The sequence below is a fragment of the Podarcis bocagei genome, assembly GCF_964188305.1.
Source record: "Podarcis bocagei genome assembly, chromosome: 14".
Lineage (NCBI taxonomy): Eukaryota > Metazoa > Chordata > Lepidosauria > Squamata > Lacertidae > Podarcis > Podarcis bocagei.
The window spans coordinates 32,725,049-32,752,621 of record NC_138139.1 but is presented as its reverse complement, the minus strand read 5'-3'; the positions used below and the strand labels follow the sequence as shown (position 1 = coordinate 32,752,621).

General features: G+C 46.0%; 2 protein-coding genes across 5 annotated transcripts in view; one reads left to right on the top strand and one right to left on the bottom strand.

Annotated features, from left to right (window-relative positions):
* LOC308573668 (testis-expressed protein 2-like) overlaps nt 1-27,573 on the top strand; it is a 106,734-nt gene that overhangs the window by 36,499 nt on the left and 42,662 nt on the right. The window lies entirely within an intron of this gene.
* On the bottom strand, nt 453-26,973 carry LOC308573676 (uncharacterized protein). 4 transcript variants are annotated; one of them, XM_081170858.1, is made up of 20 exons: nt 26,699-26,973; nt 25,176-25,324; nt 23,705-23,828; nt 22,830-22,923; nt 21,842-21,992; nt 16,716-16,878; nt 15,672-15,797; nt 15,131-15,193; nt 13,728-13,850; nt 12,820-12,975; nt 10,983-11,036; nt 9,802-10,016; nt 8,566-8,642; nt 7,300-7,410; nt 6,832-6,921; nt 6,327-6,434; nt 5,695-5,816; nt 4,510-4,632; nt 3,345-3,387; nt 453-1,823 (listed from the first exon to the last, which is right to left on the bottom strand). In XM_081170858.1, exons 2-20 carry the CDS (start codon nt 25,270-25,272, stop codon nt 1,686-1,688), a joined length of 2,178 nt encoding a protein of 725 aa, XP_081026984.1. In that variant the 5' UTR covers nt 25,273-25,324; nt 26,699-26,973; the 3' UTR covers nt 453-1,685. The 4 variants fall into 4 exon arrangements, with proteins under 4 accessions (XP_081026984.1, XP_081026986.1, XP_081026985.1 ...); XM_081170860.1 differs by having other exon boundaries at nt 26,622-26,699; XM_081170859.1 differs by lacking the exon at nt 26,699-26,973 and adding an exon at nt 26,459-26,607.

Here is a 27,573-nt window from a genome sequence, read left to right as displayed (position 1 = left end):
CTTGGGGGGCACATTTGGCTCACCAGAGGAGCCCACCAGGGGTAAAACTAAAGGGACCCCTGACTGTTAGGTCCAGTCAGACGACTTTGGGGTTGCGGCGCTCATCTCGCTTTATTGGCCGAGGGAGCCAGCGTACAGCTTCCGGGTCATGTGGCCAGCATGACTAAGCCGCTTCTGGTGAAGCAGAGCAGTGCACAGAAACACCGGTTACCTTCCCACCGGAGTGGTACCTATTTATCTACTTGCCCTTTGACGTGCTTTTGAACTGCTAGGTTGGCAGGAGCAGGGACCGAGCAACGGGAGCTCACGCCATCACGGGGATTCAAACCGCCGACCTGATTGGCAAGCCCTAGGCTCTGTGGTTCAACCCACAGCACCACCCGCATCCCACCGGGGGTAGCTCTAATCACAGCATGAAATGCTTGTTTTCCAGAAATCCAGACAACAACAAGAAAGGCACATCCTTATTTTAATAATAATTCATTTCAATTAGACAGAACACAGGTGGTTCTACTATATACATTTCTGGATCAAAGGTACAACAGTTTGACATGTCCTTAAAGTTTTACACAGTGTAAATATGCTTGCTCCATGTCCAAAAAAAACTCCAACAGAAGCATTAAAAAAAATGCAGGAAACTTTACTGATTCCCCAGCCCCACCCCTGGTTTTAAATATATAACTAGAAAGTCTTGAAAAATAAAAAGGGGGAAGAGAGAACAGTGTTTGCAAAACAACTTTCCTAAACAGGCAAAACTTGAGTTTTACTTTCAAAAAGAAAAGACCAGAAGGAAACCAAGTGAATTCAATAGAATCAGAACAATTCGCTGGGAGGGCACATTTCCTCTTGTGTGCATTTCATTGGCTTGCAAAACACAACTGCAGAAAAAGGCGTTAAAGTGTGACATGGAGAAGCAGCTTCTGCTTTGACATTTGGTACCACAGGCATCATGCAACACCTTCGCCCTCATTTGCTTGAGAAGGGCTGACAAAAATAAGGTGGGGGGGGGCAGGTGCTGTTCTCTGGGTTAACCCGGCAAACCCAGATGCAAGAGGACACACCATGGCAAAAATCTATGCATGTGCTGTGTGACTACCTGCGCCAAACACAGGGCAGAGGTCTCATGCATCAAACTGGGCGGCTTCATATGGTCTTCACGGGTGAGACTTTCTTGAGATTCATCACATGTGGACAGAGAGGAGTTCATGTAGGCTGGGTATAGATAGCACATGTCTCTAACATCTCTTGCGGGAAGAAGTTTCATGTTGCTTTCTCCTCTCAGCAATAAACCTCTGTATTCTCTAAACCAGTGATGGCCAAACTTGATGGCCCTGACCACAGATCCTGTTACCTAGGGATAATGGGAGTTGTAGTCCGAAAACAGCTGGAGGGCCAAGTTTGGCCATCACTGCTCTAAACCTTCCAGATCAGGAGTGGGAAACCTGTGGTCCTCCAGCTGCTGGTGGATTCCAGCTCCCATCAGCCCCAGAGAGCACAGGCAACCGACAGGGATTATGGGAATTGGAGGTCATCAGCATCAGGAGGGCCACAGTTTTTGCCTGTTTTTGATCCTGGAGAGCTCCACAGGGAAATTCAACCACAACTCCCAAACACACGTTTCCTCCAGAACTGCATTGCGCAATGCAGCTTCAAGGTGCCTTGATCGAGGAGCGGAGTGGTGCACGTCATCCAGAGCTTTGCTGCTCAGAAGTAGCCAGAGGAGAGGGAAGCTGGCTGACCCTAGGGAGTCTCAGGCATAAGGAAGACTGTGAAATGGCTATAAAGGTGGAAACTTCATAATCTGCCCAGCCAAATGGTTTTGTCTGTGTAGGAGAGAAAAGGGGGGGGGGCAGTTTAAAAAAATTGAATTTAAGAACAGGAATAAGAGGGGAATGGCAGCTCATTCTGGCCAGTGGTTTTTAAAGTACACCCTTTGGTCCTTGATAAGAAGATAAGTCAGAGTGGGCAAGCTGTCCAACATGAATACAGTTTTCTTGACACAACTGATGTTCCCTCACAACACACAGCCACGGGGGAATATCCAGTGCTTCAGGAACAATCTAATTAATTATAAGAGTATTTACATATGCCAACTCATGTGAAGCATCAAGGTGGTGTACAATGTATACAATAAACCATAAAACCCCATACAACCAGTACAAAAAAATCAAGGAAATTTAAGCAGCTGCATAGACATGAAATGGTATTCAGGAGAGGCCTGGAATTCAAAACAAGAGAGGGCCTCTGCTAAATATCCGCTGGAAGGGTCTTCCACAGCATGGGACCAGCCACACTCAACACCAGACTTCTACTTGAGCCTAGCAGGGATTCTGCAAGATTGCACAGAACTAACAGCACTCTTCTGGATGATCTCAGGGACAGCCTTTGGGATATCCTAGACCTCAGATTGTTTGAGCCTTTGTATATCAACACAACAGCCTTGTACCTGAACTGGTAGCATATAAGCAGCCAGTGCACAGGGAGTGTGGGGAATGCCATCATTTTGTGAAAACAAATCGTGTATTGACTCCTGCTCATGCAGAAAATAAACTGTCCAATCTGCCTCCTGGGAGGAACTTTGGGGATGCCTGCTCATTCCTCACTGCCTCTTCCACATCACCAGCGTCCTTGAACCCACCCTGAGTTATACTACCCATAACTGGGAAATCCTGTTACCAACAGTTTGACCGCTCTTGGTGGAGACCTCATTGTGTGGCAATGCACACATCTAGTCTCACAAAAATAAAAGTGGGTCACCCCCCCCCACCAAAGAATACAGTTCACCATTCCTGGTTTTAGATTTGAACTAGATGCAAGCCACACTCTTGCTGCTTTTGCTCTTACTGCCTACCAGCTCCCTCTCTGTTAACGGCAACTGCATCTCTTGCAACAGTCTTAAAGAGCCGGCAGGGCTAACATTTGCACTGCACTGCCTCCAAGGCAAGTGGGAGGAGCAACCAATTCCTGGATAACCTTTTTCATATGCCTCCTCCATGAGAGGTCTGGAGGGTGGCAACATGAGAACGGGCCTTTTCTGTGTGGCTCCCCATTTGTCAAATCCCCCAGGGAGACTCGCCTGGTGCCTTCGTTGCACCTCTTTTCTCCGAGGCCTCTGGCTAATTAAACAACCTGTGGCCTTTTAAACTAGGGGCGGGGAGTTATTGTTTTTGTTTGATACTATGTTGTGTATTTTTGTGTTTTCATATTGTGAACAGCCCTGTGATCCTCAGATGAAATTAGACAAACAGAATAGAAATTAGATAGATAGATGATAGATAGATTAGATAGATAGATAGACAGATAGATAGATAACATCCACTGCAGAAAAAGAATCACATACTTACTGATTTTTGAAGGAATTTGCTAACCTGCTTTGCCCACGGACACCTGAAAGAAAGCGAAGGGGGAGGTAAGATGCGGGTTCCCCTCCTCTTGAAGCAAACCACCTTCTCATTTTTAGCTTTCCATTTACATCACCCAAAGATGCTGCGTACCAACAACACAACACATAGGAGTCTCAAAGATGCCCACAAGTGCCACCACAGATAAGTCCAGGTCCTGTGTCAATGCCCGGGGTGCTTACCCCAACAGCAGGACCTCGAGGACGGCTTCTGATATATGGAGAGATCCCATGTCTGGGTCCCAAGCTACTGAGGGCAGGGGTGGAGAACCTTTGGCCAAAGCCAGCCCCTCCAAGCCTCTTTATTTAGCCTGCAGGACTCCGTCCCAAGCCACACCCCCTCTTCATACCTCCTGGAGTGTTTCTGCCTGCCTGGAGTGCATTCTTGAACTCTGATGGTGGCTCCTGTTTATTTACTTGTTTTATGAAGTTATTTAAGCTGCTTCACAGCCTGAAGCCATTGAAGCAAAGTACAAAATTAGATGAAATGCCCCCCAAAAGCTCTAAAAACCACATCTACAAACTCTAATAACAATAAAAACATTTCTATGCATGTACAGTGGTGCCTCGCAAGATGAAATTAATTCGTTCTGCGAGTTTTTTCATCTTGCGAATTTTTTGTCTGGCGAAGCACGGTCAAGTCGCAACTGCACCTCTTCAAGCGGTTTTAAGAAAAAGGAAACAAACTTGCAAGACGTTTTCGTCTTGCGAAGCAAGCCCATAGGGAAATTCGTCTTGCGAAGCAACTCAAAAAACAAAAAACTCTTTCGTCTTGCGAGTTTTTCGTCTTCCAAGGCATTCGTCTTGCGAGGTACCACTGTATAATCAATACATCTACCTATATGGAAAATAATGTATGTTTGTGTGTAGAACCTAGGCACCCATACAAAACATTTGCATTCATTCCTGTGCATAAGCATTGCCCTGGCCCTGCCTACCACTGACATGCAGCCTCCAGAGGGGAGGGGAATGTGGCATTCAGGTTGCGAAATGCTCCCCACTCCTGATTCAGGGCTTTTGTAATTGGCACTCTGATTTTTCCTCTTGGAAAACTGGGTTGCTGGGATGGAAGGAATGTAGCTGTGACCCTCATACACTGTGACACTCACATTGGCAGGTTTTCCACAATAATATTGATGATGGAGATGCCGACTGATGGTAGGTTTCTATCCCTGGACGTCAGGAAGAGGCACAGCAGCTCCCCCACATACTGAGCACCCCAGTGTTGCCACCTGAGGGGAAAGGAAAGGAATCAGAGAAAATGAAGGTCCCTGGCAGCATCTGCCAAACTGGCAGCTTAGCCAAAGCCATTTTTCAACTTGTACCAGAGGTCCACAGGTGATGCATGCTGGTTTTGCAATAGGTCCTGAGCATGCCAGCTCACACGTCATTGCAGAGCGAGTGGCACAGAGCAGCCTTCGCCAACTCATGCCCTCCAGGTGTTTGGGACTACAGCTCCCAGCCAGCACAGCCATGTTTTGGACTACCATTTCCATCAGCCTCAGCCAGTGCAACCATTTTGGCTGGGGCTGATGGGAGTTCTACACTTGGAGGGCACCAGGAGAGAAAAGACCCAACTCTTTTGATAAACAAACACTCCTCTATGTGGTCAGTAAGCGCAGCTCACATAAGTCAGCAATGGCTGATGAGAAGGGATGAATCTACCATTTCCTTTCATGCCCTGAAGCTTTGAGCACTTTTTTCTGCTGGCCCAGCAAAACAACACCGAAGTTGACCGTCACAATAGTGAGCAATCAAGTGCAGACCAAAAATCTGGCCTTGGGTAATAGAAGTGGATGAAGGTTCTCAGCAAATCCACCTTTCCATACTCACAGACTTTTAGAGGCAAGGAGAGGAAGAGGGAAATGCACTAAAATGTTTGGCATGAATGAATGATCCACAGGAAGACACATGAACATCTCACAGGCCAATCAGTAGGATGCTCAATATTATATGAGCTTGCTGCAAAAAAAGCCCTGAAAGGATGCTCAGTAAGGACCAGACAGTCTGATTTCCATGTAAGCTTTGAGAAAGCAGATCAGCTTGGATCCTCTATAAACAGGTGTCCAGAGGCCATCAAAAAGCAGCACAGGGTCTGCCTAGGCAGTCAACGAGGCCTTGCTGAGGTCTGCCTTAAGTCTCAAAAGCTGCTGGCCTAGAACTAAGAAAGCAGGCAGGAAGGAGAGGGGAGGGGATGCAGTGCTTTCTCATCTACGTCTGCTCTTGATGTGGCTCAGCCTTTCAGGACAGATCCCAAGAACAAAACAGAGGAGGCTTAATAAATGCCAACTTACAATCCCAACATTTCTATTTTGTGGCAACAGAGGTCTTCAAGAAGCAAGGCAACGATGTTACGGACAGCCTTCTCGTGATAAGCCAGAGACTCCAGCAGAAGCTTCAGAGCCCAGAGGTTATTCTGCAGAAAGGGAAAAGAGAGAAATGAGGGGCCACACAGCAGCTTGACAGCACATAACTGAGGCTGAACGCCCCAGGTTTCATTTTAAAAGGAAGATTTCTTGAGCTGTAAAATTGAAGAATTACATATATATATATATATATATATATATATATATATATATATATACATACAGTATTTATAGGAACTCAAACACTGAGATCCTGCTCTGTTCCAGTAACAAGAAGCCGAAAGCACCAGCCTGAAGATGACGAGTGAGACCTCGTCGAAACGTCGCCTAGACACCCCAACTCTTACACGGGAAGACACCCGAAGACACCAAAACCTGCATATATATATATATATACACATATACATATACACACACACACACACACACACGTGTGTGTGCATACAGACACACAAAAATATATATACATACACACACACAAACCCATAGAAACACTGCTATAGTAAGAAATATGCAGAATAACTTAAGATGGAAGATAATGAACACACAAAAAAGCTTACCCCAAAAGCGAGCACAATTTCTAGGAAGGAGCACAGGGAGTTGTGTTCCATCAGGATCATATGCCGAACTGCCTGGACCACAAAAATGAGCCCAGCTTCCAAGGGTGACTGGAAGGAGACAAATAGAAGGGTAGAAAGGAAACAGTCAGAAACAAGGATGAACTTTTGTACACTGCCTTGGGCCAGGTGTGGATTTGCAATAGACTGACCAGGGTTTTTGACTACAAAATGACCTTTCTCCACCTAAAAGAGGCTGCTGAAGTAAAAAGAACTAAGCAGGGAACATCTGTGTGAAGGACGGAGAGTTTAGAATTCCCAGACTCAGAGATGCCCTGCTCTTTAATTCAAATTATATGCCTTTCACAGCTGGTTCTGGCTGGCAGATTAGGGTCTTAGCACAAAACAAAGTAGATTTGACAGGCATGAAGGTTGGGCTCACACCCTTTGGCGTAAAGAATTCCAGAATCTGGGCTCCCCAAAAGGAGCATACCAAGTGTATACTTACATCTTGGCCAAAGTGTTTTGAGAAGGTAACATTAGAGTGGGGGTTTTTGGTGAGTTGTTCAACAGCGTAGCATGACTCTTCAGAGACCACCTGCAAGTGAAGTCAGCGCAATAATCAAAAGAAGAGCCTCGATACCCAGAGCAGCTCTCAGTCTTTCTCTCCTGCGTGCCAGAGGACAACAGCAGCAACAAGCAGCCATGTGCACTTTCAACATGCAATAATGTCCGACAATTTGTCTGCCCTGGATGGGGCTGTACTCCTACCAAACAAGTAGGCATGCAGTCTGCAGGTGCTTCTACATCCAGATTTCTTCCTGCAGAATGATGTAGTTGTACTGAGGACTAGAAAGGGTGGGTCATTAAAGGTACCTGGTGAGTTTATGGCAGTCCAGGAATCATCACCTCTAACATGATAGCAAGATACATGCCCTCCCATCGAGGAATAATATCCCTAAGTCAATGGTGTTACCTGTTGGAATTCCTGGGATGGTTCTTTTAAAGTGATGGCTGTCAGGCTGCCATCTGCTCCCACAACAGGGTGACTGGCAAAAATTTTGATCATAGAACTCCAGCATTTGGGCTGAAAAACACAAATCAGGGCTCATTGGTACCAGATTTCAGAGAAGTTGTTCAAAAGTAATCACTCTTTTAAGACAGAAGAGCACAGGGTTGAGCAATGGCATTTATTTCACAGCTAGTTTATTTATTTGTAAGGAATATACCTTTTAGCATGGCAGGACCTACACTTGGGAACTCCCTGGCAATTGACCATGCAGGCACCTCTGCTGTACTCTTTCCAGAGCCTTATTACCCTCCTTTTAAATCCCCCCCCTTCCTCCAAGGAATTGAGGTAGGCAACTGGCCATCCCCTGCTCCCCTCTTGGTTGCTGGATGGCAAATTATGTGGGCTAATTCACAGGTTGGCCAATTCTCCATTCTCTCAGCCTAACCTCAACTACACAGGGTTGTTGAGATGGCTGGGTCTAGGTCCCCCTAGGAGAAAGGAGCTGCAGCTAACCCTGATGACCTCTCCACTTCCAGACTTTCGGACCCCCCCCCCCCAGTCTGTCCTGCAAAGTAAATCATATCCAAAAGACCACATCCATTCACTGTAGAGGCAGAAGATAGGCTTCAGAGTGGAAGTGGACATCTGAAGGCAGCCCTGTTTAGGGAAGCTTTTAATGTTTGACAGACTATTGTATTTTAATATTTTGTTGGAAGCCGCCCAGTGGCTGGGGAAACCCAGCCAGATGGGTGGGGTATAAATAATAAATTATTATTATTTTCAGTGGAAAGCACTTCTGTTTTCAAATGAGTCTGCCATCTTCTGGATGGAAAGGGAAGCACACATGTACATGAAGTTCTGGACCACTGGATGACAACCAGCAGGGCGGAAGCAGCCAGGGCTGGGCAATAGCTGGCTTTCAACATCGTGATATACCAATATATCACAGTGTCTGAAATAAGGATAGAGCTATGTAGAGGCACTGGCTGGCTTCATGTTATGATTTTTGCATAGCACATGAACAATGATTTGCGATATATTGCCTGGTCAAAAATTATGAAACCAATATCACGATATGGATTTCAAACCGGCTTGGGGCGATCTATCAATATATCACCCGGCTCTAGAAGAGACCCATAGGCCACCTTCGCCAACAGGCTCAATATTGGGCCAAGGCGTTTGGGGAGGGGAAAGGGTAACTGCCACAAAACTAATAAAACTGGTACTCACACTTGTATATAAGGATATGTTGCAGTAGAACAGCTTGAACATCTGTTTGAGCAGAACAGGTAGTTTCACGGGAGTGCCTAGAAAGAGGGGACAGCTAAAAATCACACCCTGTAAAGCAACAGCTGCCAACTTGGTGCCAGCATGCTTGTCACTACCTCCCCTACATTGCAGGGATTAGACTAGATGATCACAGAATCAGAGTTATAGAAAGAATTGGGGTTGGCTTTTGAAGCCCAACTCCCCAACAAGGGACTCAGTGTCCATTATTAGTCAGAGCTTAATGGATGGAGGCAGGATCCAGTGAAAGTAAGGCAGATCTTTATTTTTCTTTATTTGCAACAGAAGTCCCCCACCCAGCCTTTGGTAGGAGGTAAGGAGTGGTCTAAACAACACAGCCTAGGGCTTGTCAATCAGAAAGTCGGCAGTTCGAATCCCCGAGACGGGGTGAGCTCCCGTTGTTCGGTCCCAGCTCCTGCCCACCTAGCAGTTCGAAAGCACGTCAAAGTGCAAGTAGATAACTAGGTACCACTCCGGTGGGAAGGTAAATGGCGTTTCTGTGCGCTGCTCTGGTTCGCCAGAAGCGCTAGCCACATGACTCGGAAACTGCCTGCAGAAAAACGCCGGCTCCCTCGGCCTTTAGAGCAAGATGAGCGCCGCAACCCCAGAGTCGTTCGCGACTGGACCTAACGGTCAGGACCCAGAACAAAGGTGAGTAATAGTTTTTAAAGACTTTAGAAATTACTTTAAAGGTAAATACCCACTCACATCTCCATAAAACACGAAAGGCTGTATGCCCTGGCTCAACCTCTCCTACACTGAAAAACCACCACCACCCTAAAACAAGCCCACTGGACCCTCATCCTCCCATCTCTTCTGGGCAGAGGAAGGATGCAAAAAGCTTCTGTAAGAGAAATTGTGGCAGTAGCTGATATAGGTGCTTCCCCCCCAGTCATGCAGGTGAGAGGCTGGTGGGGTGCTATTTGGTAGTCCTGTCTACTTTTCTGCTCTTTTTAGATGTGTCAGACATTTTGTGTTATCTCCCCTGCCCCCAAGAAGCAAAAGAAGAAGAAGAAGAAGAGTACCCCACCCATCTGACTGGTTTGCCTCAGCCATTCTGGGTGGCTTCCAGCATATATAAAAGCATAATAAAACATTGGCCACCCTTCATGAACAACACTCAGCGAGATGCTCCATAGACAGCCAGCAGAAGCAATAACGAGATCGAAGGATACTTGCCCGCTGGACCCCACAGCACAGAGCCCTCCATGTCATTTCCTAAGGGAGCCTGTCCTGATCGGAACATCTTCAGGTAGACCTCGAATTGGAGCAGGGAAAGGCGGCAGGCCGCACAGCAGCTTCTGGGGTAGACGATAAACAGTGCCTGTGCAGCGCCCGCAAAATCTCCACTTTTGCACAGGTAGAAGGGGACCTTGTCCTGCCACTTCTGCAACCTAGAAGTTGGGCAAATGAGAGGCAGCAAATACTACAGGCAAACTGATTGCAGCAAAATGCACACACAGAGAGGGATCCAGTGGCATATGAACAATATTTATTGTTGCATTAAGGGGAAAAGTCATAGCCAAACAACAGAAGAAGAGAAGAAGAGTTTGGATTTGATATCCTGCTTTATCACTACCCGAAGGAGTCTCAAAGCGGCTAACATTCTCCTTTCCCTTCCTCCCCCACAACAAACACTCTGTGAGGTGAGTGGGGCTGAGAGACTTCAAAGAAGTGTGACTGGCCCAAGGTCGCCCAGCAGCTGCATGTGGAGGAGCGGGGAAGCGAAGCCGGTTCACCAGATTACGAGTCTTCCGCTCTTAACCACTACACCACACTGGCTCTCAACAGAGCATCTGCCTGGTGTGCAGAAAATCCCAGGTTCGATCCCTGATGCCATCTCCAGGTAGGGCTGAGAGAGACTCCTGCCTGAAACCTTGGAGAGCCACTGCCAGTCAGTGTAGACAACTCTGAGTTAGATGGAGCAACAGTCTGACTCACTACAAAGCAGCTTCCTACATTCCTTTAAGACTACAGTCCACCTAAAGAGGCGTCCTAAACTGCTAAGTGGAAATATGTAACCGTAAAGAAAAAAGGAAATGTAAGCAGCCAAGAGCCTTTCAAATTAGCGAAGGGTCCATTTTGCACACCCTTTTCTGTTTCAGTAGAGGGTGTCAGTGGGCAATGTCCCAGACCCACATTCACCAGGCTTGGAAACACTTCGGACTCACTAAAATCTGATCTCCTCACTTCCTAATTCAGTAAAGACAGGGCCACTATTGTTTATCGAGAGCCCCAAGCTATGATTCCCCTGGTTTTAAAGATTTTAGGTGTGCAAGCTTTAAACAAAATCCCACCAGTAAACAGAAGATTAAAATAAACCCTCCACGGAGAGTTGTGAGCAATTTCAAATCGCTTACCACTTGGAATCATTGCATTTCACCACCTTCAAATAACGGATCAGCTCCTTGTATCTGGGGAAGAATGAAAGGCATTAGGACAGGAATGGAGGGCGATGACCCAGTGATGAAGGCTCCTCAAGTGGTTGCAAGAGACTACTCCAAAGGGCATGGAGTAACGCCATAGGAAGATTTGATACAGACTGCATTTACATGTCAGGAAAGCTAAACCATGCCTTAGTGCAAAAGCACTGGCTGCCAAGGAAGAGATTTCTTCCCTCCTCATCACTCTCACAGCTTTCAGGCTCGGTGTGGTGTAGCTAAGCCGAGGCTTGGCTGAGTGTGTCATCTGAACCTGAAATCCTTAAGCTCCCTCCTCAAACATGATCAATAGTCAAGATTTGTTCTTGGCTACATGTTGTGGTTAAGAAGGAAACTGTGGAATCTGCTCCCGCATGAGGCAGTGACAGCCGCCAACATAAAAGGCTTCCAAAAAAAGGACTGGGCGAATTTGTGGAGGCTAATGGCTGCCGGCTATCATGACCCTGCTCTTCCTCCACAGCCAGTGGCAGTAATGGTTCATAGAATTGTAGAATTGTAGAGCTGGAAGGGACCATGAGGGTCACCTAGGCCAACCCTCTGCAATGCAGGAATCTTTGGCCAACGTGGGGCTCAAGCCCACAACCCTCAGATTAAGAGTCTCCTGCTCTACCAACTGAGCCATCCACGGTGGTGCTGGGAAAAAGGCTCTTGGCTCAGGTCCTGCTTAAGGGTTTGCCACAGTCATCCAGGTGGACACTTTAAGTACAGGTTGCTGGACTAGATGCTAGATAGACCACTGGCCTAATCCAGTAGGTTCTTATTAATGTTCTTATGAGATACCTGGGTTCAGAGAAGACTAAGCCAAACCTTGGTTTAGCTAACCTGCTGCATTGAGCTAAAAGGACCAGGGAGCTCCTCTATGGCAGTCAACACATCTGCATGATCCCAGAAAATCATACTTTGGGCTTACCATGATGTGTGAATCAGGCCAACACTAGCAAAAGGAATAGTGTTTTCAACACACAAGGCCAAAGAGATCCCCTCCCCCAAGATGGTCATGTTCCTCTAGGGCTTTAATTTTAAAAAATATAATTTATAATTCTCCAAAGAGATTCCAAAGCATTTATCATCATAGTTTCTTCTTGACTTTCCACCCCTCCTTTCCTGAAGTTTGTTTTTTACTCCTTTTTGTTAGCTGTTTTTATAATCACTGGGTTTTATTGTGAAAATATTGCTAGTGCTTGTGGTTACAGTACTAAATATTCAATCCGAGAGCACATTTCCACTCACAACAAGCTTTATTGCTATGGATGATTTAGCAAGAGCCACCAAAATCAGGCAAGTTTCTGAAAGTTTATGGCAAACACCTTTGAGACAAGAGCGTGCAGAAACTGGAAACAAGCAGATGGCACGTACAGGTAACCGGGGAGGGTGATATCCATCAAGGGAAAGGGCCGTGGCCCAGTGATAGAGCAATTGCTTTGTATGCAGAGGATCTGGAGCTCAATCCCCAACAACATATTCAGGTTGGAATGGAACTGTCCCCTTTACTGCACCGCAATCTTCAGATGAAGGGCGGTATACAAATTTAATAAATAATAGTAAAACTCTGGAGAGCCTCTGACAGCTAGTGCAGGCAATATTCAGCTATATGGATCAAGGGTCTACCTTGGTGCAAGCCAATTTGCTAGGTTCTTTTATCTGCCTGTGAGTTTTCTCAGGGGGATCTGAACAACTGTAGTTGGAGATCAAACGCTGGGCTAGTCTTGCTTTTTGGCGTCATTTCTTATGCTCCCGCTGTTCCATAGGTACTTACTGCCTGCAGCCTTCCATCCTTTCAATTCGTGCCTCTACTACGGCAACTGTTTCACAAAGGCATTCTTTCTTCCCTTTCAGCATCCGTTGGCCAGTAACATTTTGTCCTTTCAAGACGGAGATCAGCAAGCAGTGATCCCAGGGAGCGAAATTCAGGCTGAAATGAAAACGAGGCCGTGTTTATGTGGGTTTAGGATCAAATCACAGAGAGCAGTGTGCCAGGAATCTTGTCACCCTTGCTTCAAGTCATAGGCTAACTGCCGTGTGCTCTCAAGAGATCACACTGGCAATAGGGCAATGGCAGCTAATACTGCGGCAATGAGGGTGTGTGGTTTTTTTTTGGGGGGGGGACTTTGCTCATAGACTTGCACTGGCTTCTAATGTGATATTGAGCCAAGTTCAAGGTGTTAGGATTAGTAAATAAAGTTCTTAACAGCTTAGGAGCTATTTACCTGCTAGATTGCCTTACCCATATATGCCCACTCAACTGCTTCGATCTGCAGAACTGGCACTATTTACTGGTGCCACACAATACTTATTACTACACTTTGGAAGCCCCTGCCTGTTGACATCAGGCAAGTGCCATCTCTGTGCTCTTTTAGAACCTGCTAAAAACATTTTTATTCAGGCAAGCCTACCCAAGTATGAGGAATACTGACATGTGTATTAAACTGTTTTCAGCTCATCACTGATTTTTTTTTTAAAAAAATGTTTTAAACAGCTGTTTTAAACTGTTTTTATTGATAGTGTTACTGTTTTATTCTTTTCGCTTTGAGGTTTGTCTTGCTTTTTCCAATCATGCAGTATATACATTTTGTGAAATAAATAAATATGCATGGTGGGAAACCAAATATCTAGAGAATATATTCCTTTCAGATCCAAACACACAGTTCAAGCAAGGAAGCATACCTATTTGAGAAGATATGGCAGTGAACCGGGAAAGGAATGGAGTGGTAAAACCCGGTGAGCTTGTTATACAAAGGCTTCGGAAAGTCATTCAGCACCAGCAGCCTCTGAAGTCGTCTTGTGATCCTGAAAGGTAATGACTAATTAGAACAAAAGAAGCACCTTTGAAGCAGCTTCCCTAGTCTGCTGCCCTTCAGAAGTTTTGGACAACTCCCACCAGCCACTATCCAGCCCAGCAGCTCTCCAGAATTTCAGATCGGGCTCTTTCCTATCCTTGTCTGGAGATTGAACCTAGAATATTCTGTATGCAAGGCAGATGCTCTATCAAGACTGAGATAAAGGGACAGCCTGCAAACTCTCTTAGTATCAGTAGAATGACCCAACATTGTGAGGCCATTGACTTTGGAAAGATTTCTAGGCACGACAGCTTTCCAGAATTCCTTTTCTGTACAGCAGGAAAACTCAGTGATAAAGGGGACTGGTTGCACACCAGACATCCATTCACACACACACACAACACGTGCGAAACCAGCTCATGGCTAGTGCCTGGGATGTGTCTGCAGCTAACACATTTATTTAAATTTATCCTAGGGGGTGTTGAGAGGGCATGAGCTGGCTCTCCCACTATTTTTCTGCAGAAGGGGATCTCTGCCACAGGAGACCCTTTCCAAATGTGGGACTAACCATCGTACCCCAACCCCCCTTTTTTTTTGCACCAGAAAGTGTCTACACCTAAACAGACCACTGGGATGAAGATCTTACATTCTGAATAATTCTATTCAGTAATGACAAGAGTAGCTTTATGCAGTGAAATGCCCTATACACTGTTTCAAAGTTCCTGGAGGGTAGAATCGCTTAAAATAAGGATAGGTGAAAGTGATGATTAATTTAAAAGCAAGGGGAAAAAAGGGAACAGGTTTCCCCAAAAGGGGTTTGTGTCTGTTCTTCATTAACCTTTGCTACTATTCCATTTGGTGTTAAGAAAGTGAATGGAAAAGACAAGCTGGGGGAGATTACATGAGGCATCACATACTTCAATGCCCTCATTATTGAAACTCCAGGGAGTAAGGAAAGAGAAGATAATTACCACCACCACCACCACCCCCAAAATTGTAGAGATTAAAGCAAAGCCAAAGTCAAGCGTGGCAATGTTTTTATTCTATAGAGTTGTGAAAAGTTTGAGATGGATTTAATTCTGTTCCCCAACCCTCCCTGATTCCTTCTAACATCTACTCCTTTTCCCCCAACATGGATGACCTCCAGTTGTTTGGGACAGCAACTCTCTTCAGCCTTGACCACTGCCTGCGCTGGCTGCAGCTGATGGGAGTTGCAGGGCCCCAGGTTGGGGGATAACTGATTTAGAGCTTTTTGCAGCAGCCAGGCACTTAGCACCCTGATCGCCTTACCTGGACATTAGACAAGGCACAGCCTGGCTCAGCGACACCAAGTGACCAACGTTTCGCGAAAAGCTGACAAAGAAAGGAAGACAGGAACACCAAGCGCCATTACTCAGTTTTTGCCAGCATTTCTGTAAAATGGGTATTTTCCTTTGAAAAAGTTTGGTTCTTTGCTTTGCTCAAGAGTAGAGCCGGCCCCAGCCCTTCCCAATATGTCCCTGTCCTCTGCAGAGTTTTCCCTCCATAGAGTTCAAACCAATACAACGAAACATTTAAGAAATAAAAGTGGCAATTAAAATACAATTTAAAAATCAGCATGAATAGTAAATGCAATGGATGTGAGGTCTCCCATCTTCAAGCACTTGAATGAAGCTCGCAGACCAGTTTGTGAATCTCCCCCCTAAAGAAACCCAAGGGAGCAGCGTCACCTATCCCTTTACTCCATTTCCACCTCTTCAGCCAACAATCTTCAACGTATGTTAAGGCAAGAGTTGCAATAGCAGTGAGATACAAGCAAGGCTCGCCAGGCAAATCTGCCTGGGTTACTTACGGAGTGAGGTCCTTGTGGAGTGCGATTTCCCTGGTTGCTCCCATAAGCATGATGACCTCTGTTTTGGGTCTCTCTTTCTCAGCCAGATTTAGAAAGGCTGTTACGAGTTCAGAAACAGAAGCATAACTAGAAAAATGAAACCCAAAAGCTTCTGAGTCACAGATGGAGCAGGTTTTTGCAACATTTGTCACTTGATCATGGGGAGGGGGGGACTATTACCATTGGAAATCTTAAGTTGACAAAACACACTTTACGGGCAAATGTAGGCAAATCTGCCTGTAGACTAGGCCTAGGCAATGTATCCATACATTGTCCAGGAACGCGCCAAGGTGACCCAGTGAGTTTCATGACTGAATGGGGATTTGAGCCCTGATCTCCCAGGTCCTAGTCTGACACTCTAACCACCACTGGCGGAGGAAGAGGAGTGCAGGGGGAGCGCAACACCCCTGGCAGTGCTATCCCAGTAGCGTGCCATCGCAGCTGCCCCCCCACCCGCCCTCACTGGGCACCACGCCCCTGCAGGCAGTGCGCCCCACCCCCAGGACGCACGCCAGCCCCGCCCCCACCTGCTCTCCGCGCCCCAGTTCCAGAGCATGAAGCTCTGCCACTGCTAACCACTACACTACACTGGCTTCCTAGAGTACTTCTATGGGGCAGCTACATAAATTAAGTAGGTAAAAAAATAGGCCAAAATGTCGCTTAGAGAAGGATTTGAAATATTTTCCTTGAGGCTTGAATTTGTTTTATTCTGGAATGTTTTATTGGATATTTTAATGTGCTGTAAACCACTTTGAGATTCTTTTTCTTTGAAATATAAAGCAGGATAGAAATGAAATGAATGATAATAATAAATTTCATTGCTTAAAAAAGAAAGGCGCCTAGACAATCCGTTGTGCCAACCGTAACCTAGGTTTAAGGTGCCATTAGGTGATTAGCTTACATATCTGAGTTTCTAACACTGCTATAGGGCAACAGCCTTAATATCCACAACAGACACAAAGGTATACATTTGTAAACATTTATTGACAGAGTTTCCTACATTACCTGTGCACAGTATACAGAGGGTAGGAGCTGCATTTTTCACACTGCCCAGGACGCAAATTCCGATGGCAAAGGCATTTGGGGAAGTCTGGAGCAATTCTATTTCCAGACAGATACTTGTTATATTCCACAGAAACATCATGCACGAATTTCTGCAGGAGTACCCCTACAGCAGAAAATTGGGGTGGGGTGGCAGAAAACAAAAATGCTTATTTCTTCCCAATACATGATGTGTCACTCAGAAAGAGGCTGATATCCCACACCGTTCTCCTGTGCTTCTAGCAATGTTATATTGATAGGGCACACCCGACTGTTGCAATCGTAATTTGTTTTAAACCATTTTAAACTCTTTGTGACCTGCCCTGGGCATCTTTTGGGAGGAGGAGCAATCAAATGCAATTAACATTAAATAAAAATTTGATTAAAGTAACACAGGGGTGGATTACCTGTAGTCCTTTTAGGCATTGCTGCACTCCAGCTCCCATTATCCTTGACCACTGGCCATGCTACCTGGGAATAGTGGGAACTTGGGAGTCCAGCAAAATCGGGGGGGGGGGGGGCACAGATGAGCCACCCCTGAGTTAGAGATCACAGATTAAGGAACTTGCTGCTACCCACCCACTGTGTGAGTCTCAGAGTCTCACACAGCAATTCCCAAAATGTGGGGCACAAGAAATATTTTTTAAACTCCTATTTGCTTCCACATTCACCCACAAAGTATGCCCACTGTGTCTCTGAATGTTCTGGCCTATTGTGAACCCCGAAACAAAGAAGTAACTTGGGAATTACAGGGCAGATCTTTACTTTAGGATTACTACACCCTCTTCATAAATGCACAAAATGGTCCTTGATGGAGAAAGCCTGCAATTCAGAGACACATCTCAAAGATGTTGAGACAAACACAGTGGCTGAAATAACTCATTCATAAGCACCCCGAGAACTACATGCAAGCTCCAAATTGGGAGTGTGTGGACAGGGCTCAGGCTGATCAGTGATGCTCCCTTAAGGATCTTCTTGATGTGCAGATGAGTGTTGATCTGATGACAACCTGGCTGCAACAATATCAAGGCAAGGGGGCACCTCATGCCCATGCACATTGCTGGCCTGAGTGCAAGGTCCAGACCCTCTTAGAGTAAATGCAGTCACTTTTAACGCCTGATGACCTGTCTCCTCTGCTGCTGCCGCTGCAGGAAATACTCCCTGCAAAGACTCATGCATTCTAATAGTAAAAGGGTGACGAGTGCGTTCTGGATGACCAATTTAGAGTAGTCTAATTTTGCAAGGGTCACCTGCTCAGGTGCCAGCCAGCTAATCAGAGCCACTCTGGTTTCAGATAAAACGAGGTCGCTTGCAACAGAGGAATCCTGAATGGAGGCAGGATCCAAGGATCTGACGCTTAAAAAAAAAAACAGAACAAAACAAAAACAAAACCACAGCCTCCATGGCCGAAAAAGGACTACCAATCTCACTGCTGCCTGTGCGACCTGGATTTTCTTCTTTTGGTAGAATCCTGGTTAGGACTAGCATAAATATGTACTTTATAGCAGCCCAGAGGCCAAGGCTGTTGACAACATCGGTGTCTTCTATGCCATGCAATAAGCGTGACATGAGAGAGTGAAAACACTGAGGTTAGAAGTAGTTTAAACCTTCATGTCAGACTCTTGAATGCAGACTAACAGGCTTCACTCTTCTGGGTCTCAGAAAATCTGCTGTCTGATTTCAAAGAGCCCTTGACGTGTTCCACCAAGAGCTATTGCAGATGGTGCCCTGCACACACCAGGGCAACTTCCGCTTGAGGTTGGAGGGCTCTTGATCTCACGCCGCCTCCAACATCTTTTCACCACCATGTTATTAGTCTTGACAAGCCTGTAAGCTTGATGGACCAGGCTGGAGAAGGGTTGCAGGTCCAAGCCTACAGCTCTGCATTCCAGCCAGTTTATGCTGTGAAGGGCCTCTGCAAGAGAACAATATCCTGGGAATACGTGTCCCCAACACCGTGCCTTCCTATCCAACATGGCATCGACTGTCATCATCACCCCCACCCCACCCCATTGAGGTTTTGCAGCCTGAGCCACCACAGGAAATATTTCTTCCCACTGCTGTGAACTGAAATAGCAACAGGAGCCACTGAAAGGGGTGCATGTAAAATCTGGTTCGTGCGACAACCATGGTGCAGGATATAATGAAGCCTAACAGGCCAGGTTTATGGGGGAAATAATAATGACATTTTCTGACCTTTCAGAACAGATACTGGTGAAATCCTGCCTCAGCATCTGTTTCCTCTCAGCTGACTAATGACAGCGTCAGTCTGAGTTCCTAAGTACTTGATGGACTGGGAAGGCTGGAGAGGGCTCAATTTAAAAATCCCTGGGACTGGAAGGTGTTGATGATGGACTGCTTAGCCCAGAGATGCCTGCTGACAAGACAACCTGGCCAAGGTAGGGATACTCATGTATCCTTTGAAGGCACAAGGAGACCACCACTGAGACCATGAGTTGTGAAAATTCTCCAGGGGGAGGGGAGGGGAACACCAGGACAAAGGGAAACAGGGGATACTGCTAATGCTTATTCTGATAACAGAAGTGGACAAACTTCTTGCATGGTTCTGTTATCAGAACATGGAGAGGTTTCAGGTATGTCAATGGAACCTGGGAAATCTCCAAGACAAAGGGTTTCCCCTGTCGAAACTGGGTCTCCATTCTAAACCTGATATACTTCAAGTCCACTACAGTTTGCCACACACCACTTCTTCAACACTTCAAAGATGACAGAACCCCCTAGTTTCTCTCCCCCTGGGGAATGAACTCAGTTGCATGGATGCCAAGGAGATGGCAGGTCACCGTTTTAAGGGAGACTTTTGATGCGGGAGATGGCTGGAATGTATCTCTGGGTATTGATGGAAAATTCTATGGTGTTTATTGTCCTCAGTACAGAGAGATTCTTTGCTCACCTTTCCCACATGGGAGAAAACAGCTGAGGCTGCAGACCTCCCACTGCAGGAGAGGTGGCATCAAAACCACTGTCCATTTCTCCTAGAGGTGTGGGACAAACTCCCCCAGGAGGATGCTGAGCCTTGCCCTTTTGTTTGAAACCGGGACCCAGACCAGAAGGGCTTGCCCAATTTGAACTCTTCAGTACAGGACAGAACTGTGTTAGAATGAGAGGAGGAGGAAGAGGCACCCCTACAAGGTTGCCTTGACTCCTGCTTCTTTTGAATTGAAGGCACGGCTGTTTTCTTGCTTTTGGTTTTCCTCAATACATCTTTCGGCAACTCTTCATCAAAGAGGTGGATGTCACAGAAAGGTGTCCCAAAAAGCAAAGTCCACTGAAGAATGCACCACCCAGAGATACCTGTGTGCCACAATTGCATCCGCGATGGCTCTGGACAAACACTGAACGGCATCCCAAGTTGCATCCGCAATCAAAGCAGCTGCTTTGTATTGTCAACCGAGAGAACTTTTAAGGGTAGGCTTTCCGATTCTTCATCAGCCAATCATGCAGCCAAACCAAGGAAGTCCGAGCCATAATGGAGGCAGCCATGGCAGCTCGAAGAGCCCTACACAAAGCTTTGTCAGATGAGCCATGAAATCGGTCTTGAAGGGTCATCTTTCCATCCTGATGAACAATGTCACCTGGGAGAAGCACCCCTGCTGGAATGTTTACCAAGGGCACCTTCAACATCTCCATGAACGCCGGTGGGCTGCTGCAGAGGCACTGGAACTAGATCCCGAAGGTCTAAGGTGGAAAGTACTCTGTCCAAAAAAGGGTCATAGTCATTGGGATTGAAAAGCTTACAGGTCTGAAGGACTTTGGTCCGAATGTCCTCCCTCTGCTCCCTTCTCCAAATTGCCTGCAGGCTTACAACTATTCCTCTTGTCTTTTCCCAGAATTTTATGGCAATGTCTGGTGTCTCTTTGCTCAGCAACCTTCCCGAACGCGTCAGCTGCCTTCCTCTTAGCCCTTTTGTGGTTTCTGGGTGAGGATTCTGAAGAGGGTTCAGAAGAAGAGTGCCATCTGCTTGACTTTGCGCCATTTGCTGATCTGTGGCGCATGTGACCCACTGCAGCCTTCAGCTGCTCGATCACTCCCATCACTGGCTGTTTAATGCTTTGGTAGAGATCCTGAGTGATGCCTGGGGCCAGAACCGAGGTAGAGGCTGCCGTGGAAGTGGGAACCCAGTGAGCGGCAGATGCATTAGAGGCTTGGGAGGACCAAGACGCAGAAGTGCTGGGAAATGCATTATATTCAGCCTCCCTGCCCCTAATGCGGGGTGTGCTTGCCCCCTGGTGGTCATGGCGGGTGGCAGTGCTGGCCTCATACCCAGAGGACGGTGTTCCATAGTTCGGGCGGTAATAAGTATAAAAAAGCTCAGCAATTTCCTGCATTGTGTTGTTCCGTAAGGGCCCTTGTTCGACAGAAGCTGTGAAGTGGAAGAAGACACTTGGAAATAGAGCACAGCAACCAGAAAAATGATCCACGATAGATGGCGATGCTATTCAGAGAGATGAGAGAGGTACACAGGGAAGGAACTGAGAAGGAGCCTCTTCAACCAGCAACGGTCTACAAATCTAGTATGACCCTGCCTGCCCCAGGTGGACATAAGCCATTATCTGGATGTCTCCATCCCACAGGGCAGAGAAGTTCCTCAGCTATTCAAAATCTGGTGATCCCTGCTCTATATAATGGTATATGGCCCCACGAGGAAATCATTGTTTGTTCATCTTCAGATTTTCTGAATTGAGACATTTCTCTTTCGTAAGTCAAGCCTGGGGGAACTACAGCTCCAAACAACATTGGCAAGCAAGACCAATGGCAAGAGATGTTGGGAGTTGTTGTTCAGCAACATTCACAGAGCCAAAGGCTCTCCACACCAGCATTAAGTAACTGAGTAAACATAAAACATCTTTACAACTCGCTTTTTAACTGTGGAGGGCATCTCCACCCTCTCCTGCAAATGTTGCGATATTGGGCCTTTGGATCTGGTCACTGCCCAGGTGGAAAACACCTGGGAACCTTACCTACACTTTCTTGTGGTCCTTGCGAGGAGGATGGGGTAGAAATGTAATCAATAAACTGCCCCTATTCTTAACACAATAAATTCTTGGTGGTACTGATGTGCCTCCACTCACCCCCGTGCTGGACATCGGCATCGATTTCTGAGAGCTCCAAGTTGAACTGAGAGAGGCTGCCAGTGAGAGCAGAATTCCACTGATCCTTCCAGAATTTGCTTTTGTTGTGTGCATTGCAATGGCAAAACGAAGGCGTCACCCAATCTTTACACTGGAGGAAGGAAAAGGAGAAAGGAAGGTTGGACTTGATCAAATCCACAATATCTGTAAGTTCCTTGCAGCCTGCAAATGGTTCCCACTCTGAGGGCACCTACCATTTCCTCAGCATATTAAAGAACGACATAAGCGGAGAAAGGAAACTGCAGAGAATGGAACAGTATTTGATAGTTTCCTTGGGAGAAGAATGTAAGTGCAACCCTGCTGGGAAAAAAGCAAAAGCCAGCAACTACTTCCAGAAGCAGCCATATAGATGCCCCTGGATATTGACATCCAGAACAGAAGGAAACTGTTCTTGTCTCTTGTGTTTGTCTCTAGCATTTAATACTCGGCAACTCAGGGACGGAGAGCCTGTGGCTTTCCAATGTTGTGGGACTTCAACAACCATCAACCCAGCCCACATGACCAATGGACAGGGATGGACAAAGCTGTAGTCCAGCAACAGCCAAAGGGCCAAATGTTAGCCCTGCTTTAGATGGAGCCAACAGAAGGCTCTTCCCTTCCCCCCTGCAAACCTAATTGTGACACAGGGGCATTTTCAGGGTGTGAGAGGCAAGTCACAGCCGGAGGGACGAATTAACCAATATCAGTGTGTAACACATCCACACTGAAACTGTCCACCCGCACTGCAATTAGGCTTGAAAATAACTTCTATCAGCTGGAATAGAAGGCTGCTTTCAAGCCCAGTTTCAGCAGCAAGGGGGCAGGATCCTGTGGGCACCAGGAAGGAGTCTGCAGGTACATCGGAACCTGTGGTGTAACCCAACCACTCTAGAGAGACAAAGGTCTCTCTGCAGAAATAGGAGTCCCGCATCCCAAAAGCCGTCCTTACCTCTGCAGCAACCTTATCACAAATGTAGCAGTAGCACTCGCTGCATGTCTCTGCGTTTCTCCCAAGGGGGCAAGATGTTTCACATTCCCCTTGCCTAAAAGCAGACAAGAAACAGCTCCACGTTGTGATAGCAGATCATAAAAGGGTTTCAATGCACTGCACTTTCAACTTCTGTTATGTCCCTTGTTATAAAATGTCCCTATGAGAGGGATGGGGATTTTTATTTTTTTTCAGGCCAAAGCCTGCATTTCCAATATGGACAAGCTTCTGGGGGCTGCATGCCATTGGTGGCAGGGGCCATAGGCAAAAGTGACAGTCTGCAATAGATTCTGGCCCCACAAAAGTAAAAAGAATTCTACACTATCACTCAGCCACACTTCCAGTTAAGCAAGATCTTGAACAGGCAAAAGCACTCAAGGAGAGCATGGAGCACAGCGGGACTAAGAAAGGCCCATGGGACTGGCCATGGGGCCATTTTTAGTTGAATTCTGCTCCATGGGCCAGAGATATATGGAGGACTACATCTGGCCTCTTTGCTACGGGAGCTATTTGAAGGAGGGACATAATGAATGCTTGGGAGTCAAGAACCCTGAGTCTTCTGGACCAAGTGCAGGGACATTTGATCCTCCAGATGTTGCTAGACTACAACTCCCATCACCCCAGACGACTGGTCATCTTTTCTTAGGCCGACAGAATTTGTTATCCAGCAACTTTTGAAGCACCAAAAGTCCCCCATCCCCTCTTCTCGGCTGCAAATATTGCCACTAGATCTGTACCGATGCAACTGTGCTTAAGCACAGTGTGTGTGTTTTCTCCCCAGTGGAAGGTGTGTTTGTGGAATTCCCTTTTGTTCTCCTCTGTGGCATGATACATACTCAAAGGGGTGGGTCGGGCAGTCGTATCTCGCGTGGGGCATCACTTTTGCTCTCTTGCAGAAAGTAACTATCACCTCCTCATCCACAGCTTCTTCTGTATTCTCCCTTTTCAAGGGAATCTCTTCTGTAAAAGGAAAAAATACTGAATACCATTTCACTGCAATTCTAGAAAGGCGTTGCCCAGACCTCAAGCTTTAAAAGAAAAAGGAGAGCGTGTTGAGAGTTAGGGCAAATTCTTAAACCACATTTTGGTCAGCTATAAAACAGGCTGATCAAAAAAAGACTGATTCATTCACTTGAAATAATATTAATAGTAGTAGTAGTAGTAATTGCAAGATATAGAATCTGTAGAAACATCATTCTTTTAAGACGTATGCGTTTTGGTCTTTAGCTTAAAAATGTATAAATTACTTCCTTTTGTCTTCCAGATTGTTGTTTCTATGCCTTATCCATTATTGTTTCTTCAGGTTGCTTGAATTTATTTTTTTTCTACATCAACAAAGAATGTCAGGGCTAAATTTCAATAAGAATCACTTTATATTTAAAAGACACCTTTCTTTGCAGCTCTGTTTAGCTTTTCACCAGTGGCCCCAATAGTAAAATAGCAACGATTCATTAACAAATATCAGGTGACAAATATCAAATATGTAATCACTCTTAGACCTGCTATGATTGTTAGCTCTTATTACCTGTGTTCTTCTGAGGATCTGATTTTGTACGTTTCATATATTTTGTACTTTCTTTAGCAGTTGGTAATAAATATTTGATTATTTGACAGTTAAATTTTGCAACAGCTAAGAACTAGATGGTGCCCAAAATATTTCAGAAAACAACACAGGCTTGTAGTTAGTTAGTTAGTTAGTTAGTTAGTTAGTTAGTTACCTACTTGCTTGGGGGATTTAAGAATCCTTTACAGGTACAATCCACTACTCCAGTGTTTCCCAACCACTGTTCCGCGGCACACTAGTGTGCCGCGAGATGTTGCCTGGTGTGCGCGCTGACGTCACGGGGCTGTAATGGTGGTGTGCCTCGAGATTTTTTTCATGAAACAAGTGTGCCTTTGCCCAAAAAAGGTTGGGAAACACTGCACTACTCTACACTGACCCCACCTCCTTAGTGTTTTATACAGCTTTGCAAATAAGACCACAAATGCTCCTGGTGTGTTTTTTCCCCCTTTTCAAGCTCTTGATGGTGCAAGAGAAGAAAAGTAACAGTAAGACAAAAATCACAAATTCTTTCCAAATAGTCCAAATCTTCCTGGCCTGCCACAAGCACCTAGATATGGGGCTTTTAGAAGACAGATTGTTTTTTAAATGAACACTCACTTTCTTATTCTGCTTCTTTTTATCCCATGCACTGTACTCTATAGCAATACAAAGAACAAGGAGCCCACCCACAGTTCAAAAGGACAAAACAAGAAACTTTTCAGACTCTACTGAGAGAATTATATCTATATATAAAAAGCAGTCACCTGCATCATCAGTCAACAAAATACAACTCCCCAAGGAACTCTCAGCTTCATCTTCATCAATCCAGATGACACTTCCCTCTTCTTTAGTGGACTCCATGACTGTTGAAGAGTAACTCCCAAAGCGTGCAACTTGTCAAGGCTGGCAAAGGCTAGAAAGAAGAAAAGGGGGGGAAAGAAGGCATTTGCCACTGATGCCTCTACGAGGAAAACGACCTGCCCATTTTTAACCAGCTTCGATCATCATGTGCTCTAACTCAGCAATAGCACATTTGCTTTGCATGCAGAAAGTTCCATGTTCAGTCCTTTGCATCACCAGCCAGGGTTGGGGGGAACGGGACTCCTGCCTAAAAACCTGGAGAGCCATCACTAGTCAGTGTAGACAATATTGAGCTGGATGGACAAATGGTCCAGCTCAGTATAAGGCAGTGCACTTCCTATGTTCCTAACATGCATGGGGGGAAATGGAAACTCAGGGAAGACATGACTTCACCAACATTTTTTTTTTAATATAATCTTCTTTATTGAGTTTTACATTTCACATTTAAATTCAAACATTAAAGATCATCACCATCATTTATTATTGTATTTTATGAATTACTGTATTTTAATATTTTGCTGGAAGCCACCCAGAGTGGCTGGGCTGGGGAAACCCAGCCAGATGGGCGGTGTATAAATACAGTGGTACCTCTGGATGCGAACGGGGTCCGTTCCAGAGCCCCGTTCGCATCCAGAGCAGAACGCAACCCGTGTCTGCATGGATCACGATTCGCCGCTTCTGCACATGCGCATGACGTCATTTTGAGCGTCTGCACATGCGCGAGCGGCAAAAACCGGAAGTAACGAGTTCCATTACTTCCGGGTCGCCGCAGATCACAACCCGAAAACGCTCAACCTGAAGCAACTTCAACCCGAGGTATGACTGTAATAAACAAATTTATTTTTTAATTATATTATTAATTATTATATACTTAGGATTCCCTGAATCCTTAGAGTACCCTCCACCCTTGCATGGTTACCATTTTCAATCCTTTTCAACTGCGTCACATATTTTCTCTATTTTTCTTAAATAATCCATTTTCACCTTAGTTTTTAGTACATTACAAGCGTTGCTGACTTCACCAACAATTAAAGTGACCCCAAACTTTACACTGGAGCCCCCCCCCCCCACTTTGCCATGATGCGACTGCCCCCAACCATTCACCCCAGCAGTTTGTTTCCGCGCCTCAATCACCACCCGACTAAAGCCCCCACCTTGTCATGCCCCCAACCCTCTTTCCCATCACCTTGTGTCTCAAACCTTGACTTGGTAGCACCCCAAACCCCCGCGAAGCAATTCAGTCTCATCAAACACACGAACACCACATTTCGCTGCTATTCCGCAAACTGGGTGAGTCTTCAGCTCCCTCCCATTAGCTTATTCCTTCCTATTGCACATCCCAAAATCACCTCCGGGCTAGAACTGCAAGACAAAACAAGCCACAAACACACAACAACAAGCCTCGCTTCCCTCCGCTCTCGCCCACCTGCAGCCGCCTCCGCCCGCTTCGATTCCCGCGCCCAGCTTTTCAATTGGCGTCACTTCCGGCCCACCCAGCGACAACCTCCGTCTCCAGGATTTAAGCCTGGGAAAGACACACAGAGATAAGAATGGTAGAGCGGCAAATCTCGCCACTTGGAGAGGGTGTGTCCGGGTGTGCTTTAGGAATCCCTGGACGCGGCGGGCAAAGGGCCGGAGATTGGCAGAAGGCGGAGTTGACTTTGGAAATAGATGCGGGCGTCGAGAATTTTAGCTCAGCAGTCTGTGGGTTGGGTGGCAGAGGAGGGCACTCGTCAGCAAAAAAACGGATTGAAAGAGGATTTCATGCCTTTCTTTCTAAACGCACACAGATCGGGGGCGTGGAGAGAAGGGGAGATAGTTTTTTAGTTAAGTTTTTGGGGGCCCATAAAGAATTCTGGCCAGTGGTGGCGTTAATTTTTAACTGAGAGTAAATATCTTACAGTGTAAGGCTATACATGTCTACTCAGTAGTAAGGTTCTTTGTATTCAGTGGGGCTTACACACAGGTAAATCCAATTCAGTGTATAGGATTAGGAATACCTTTCTGATGGGAAGAGCTGTTCGACAGTAGAACAGACTCTCTCAGAAGATGGTGGACTCTCCTTTGGAGGTTTTTAAACAGAAGCTGGATGATCGTCTGTCAGGGATTCTTGAACTGTCATTGCTGCATTACAGGGGGCTGGCCTAGATGACCCTTGGGGTCCCTTTCAACTCAATGATTCCGTGATTGTCCTCTAAGTGCAGCATCTCTAGTTGCAGACGAGAGAAAAGCAGCGGCCTTTAGATTAGACATGCCATGTGTATACAAAACTGAGCTGTAAAAACCAACTGGTGTACACTC

Bases quoted from the DNA above. Each gene is read 5' to 3' on its own strand.
- LOC308573676 (XM_081170858.1), bottom strand. From the start codon at position 25,272: ATGGAGTCCACTAAAGAAGAGGGAAGTGTCATCTGGATTGATGAAGAT. The intron at 21,993-22,829 runs GTAAGGACGGCT...TCCTTCCTCCAG, and splicing joins GTGATAAGGTTGCTGCAGAG to TGTAAAGATTGGGTGACGCC. The intron at 12,976-13,727 runs GTATGCTTCCTT...TTTTCATTTCAG, and splicing joins TGCCATATCTTCTCAAATAG to CCTGAATTTCGCTCCCTGGG.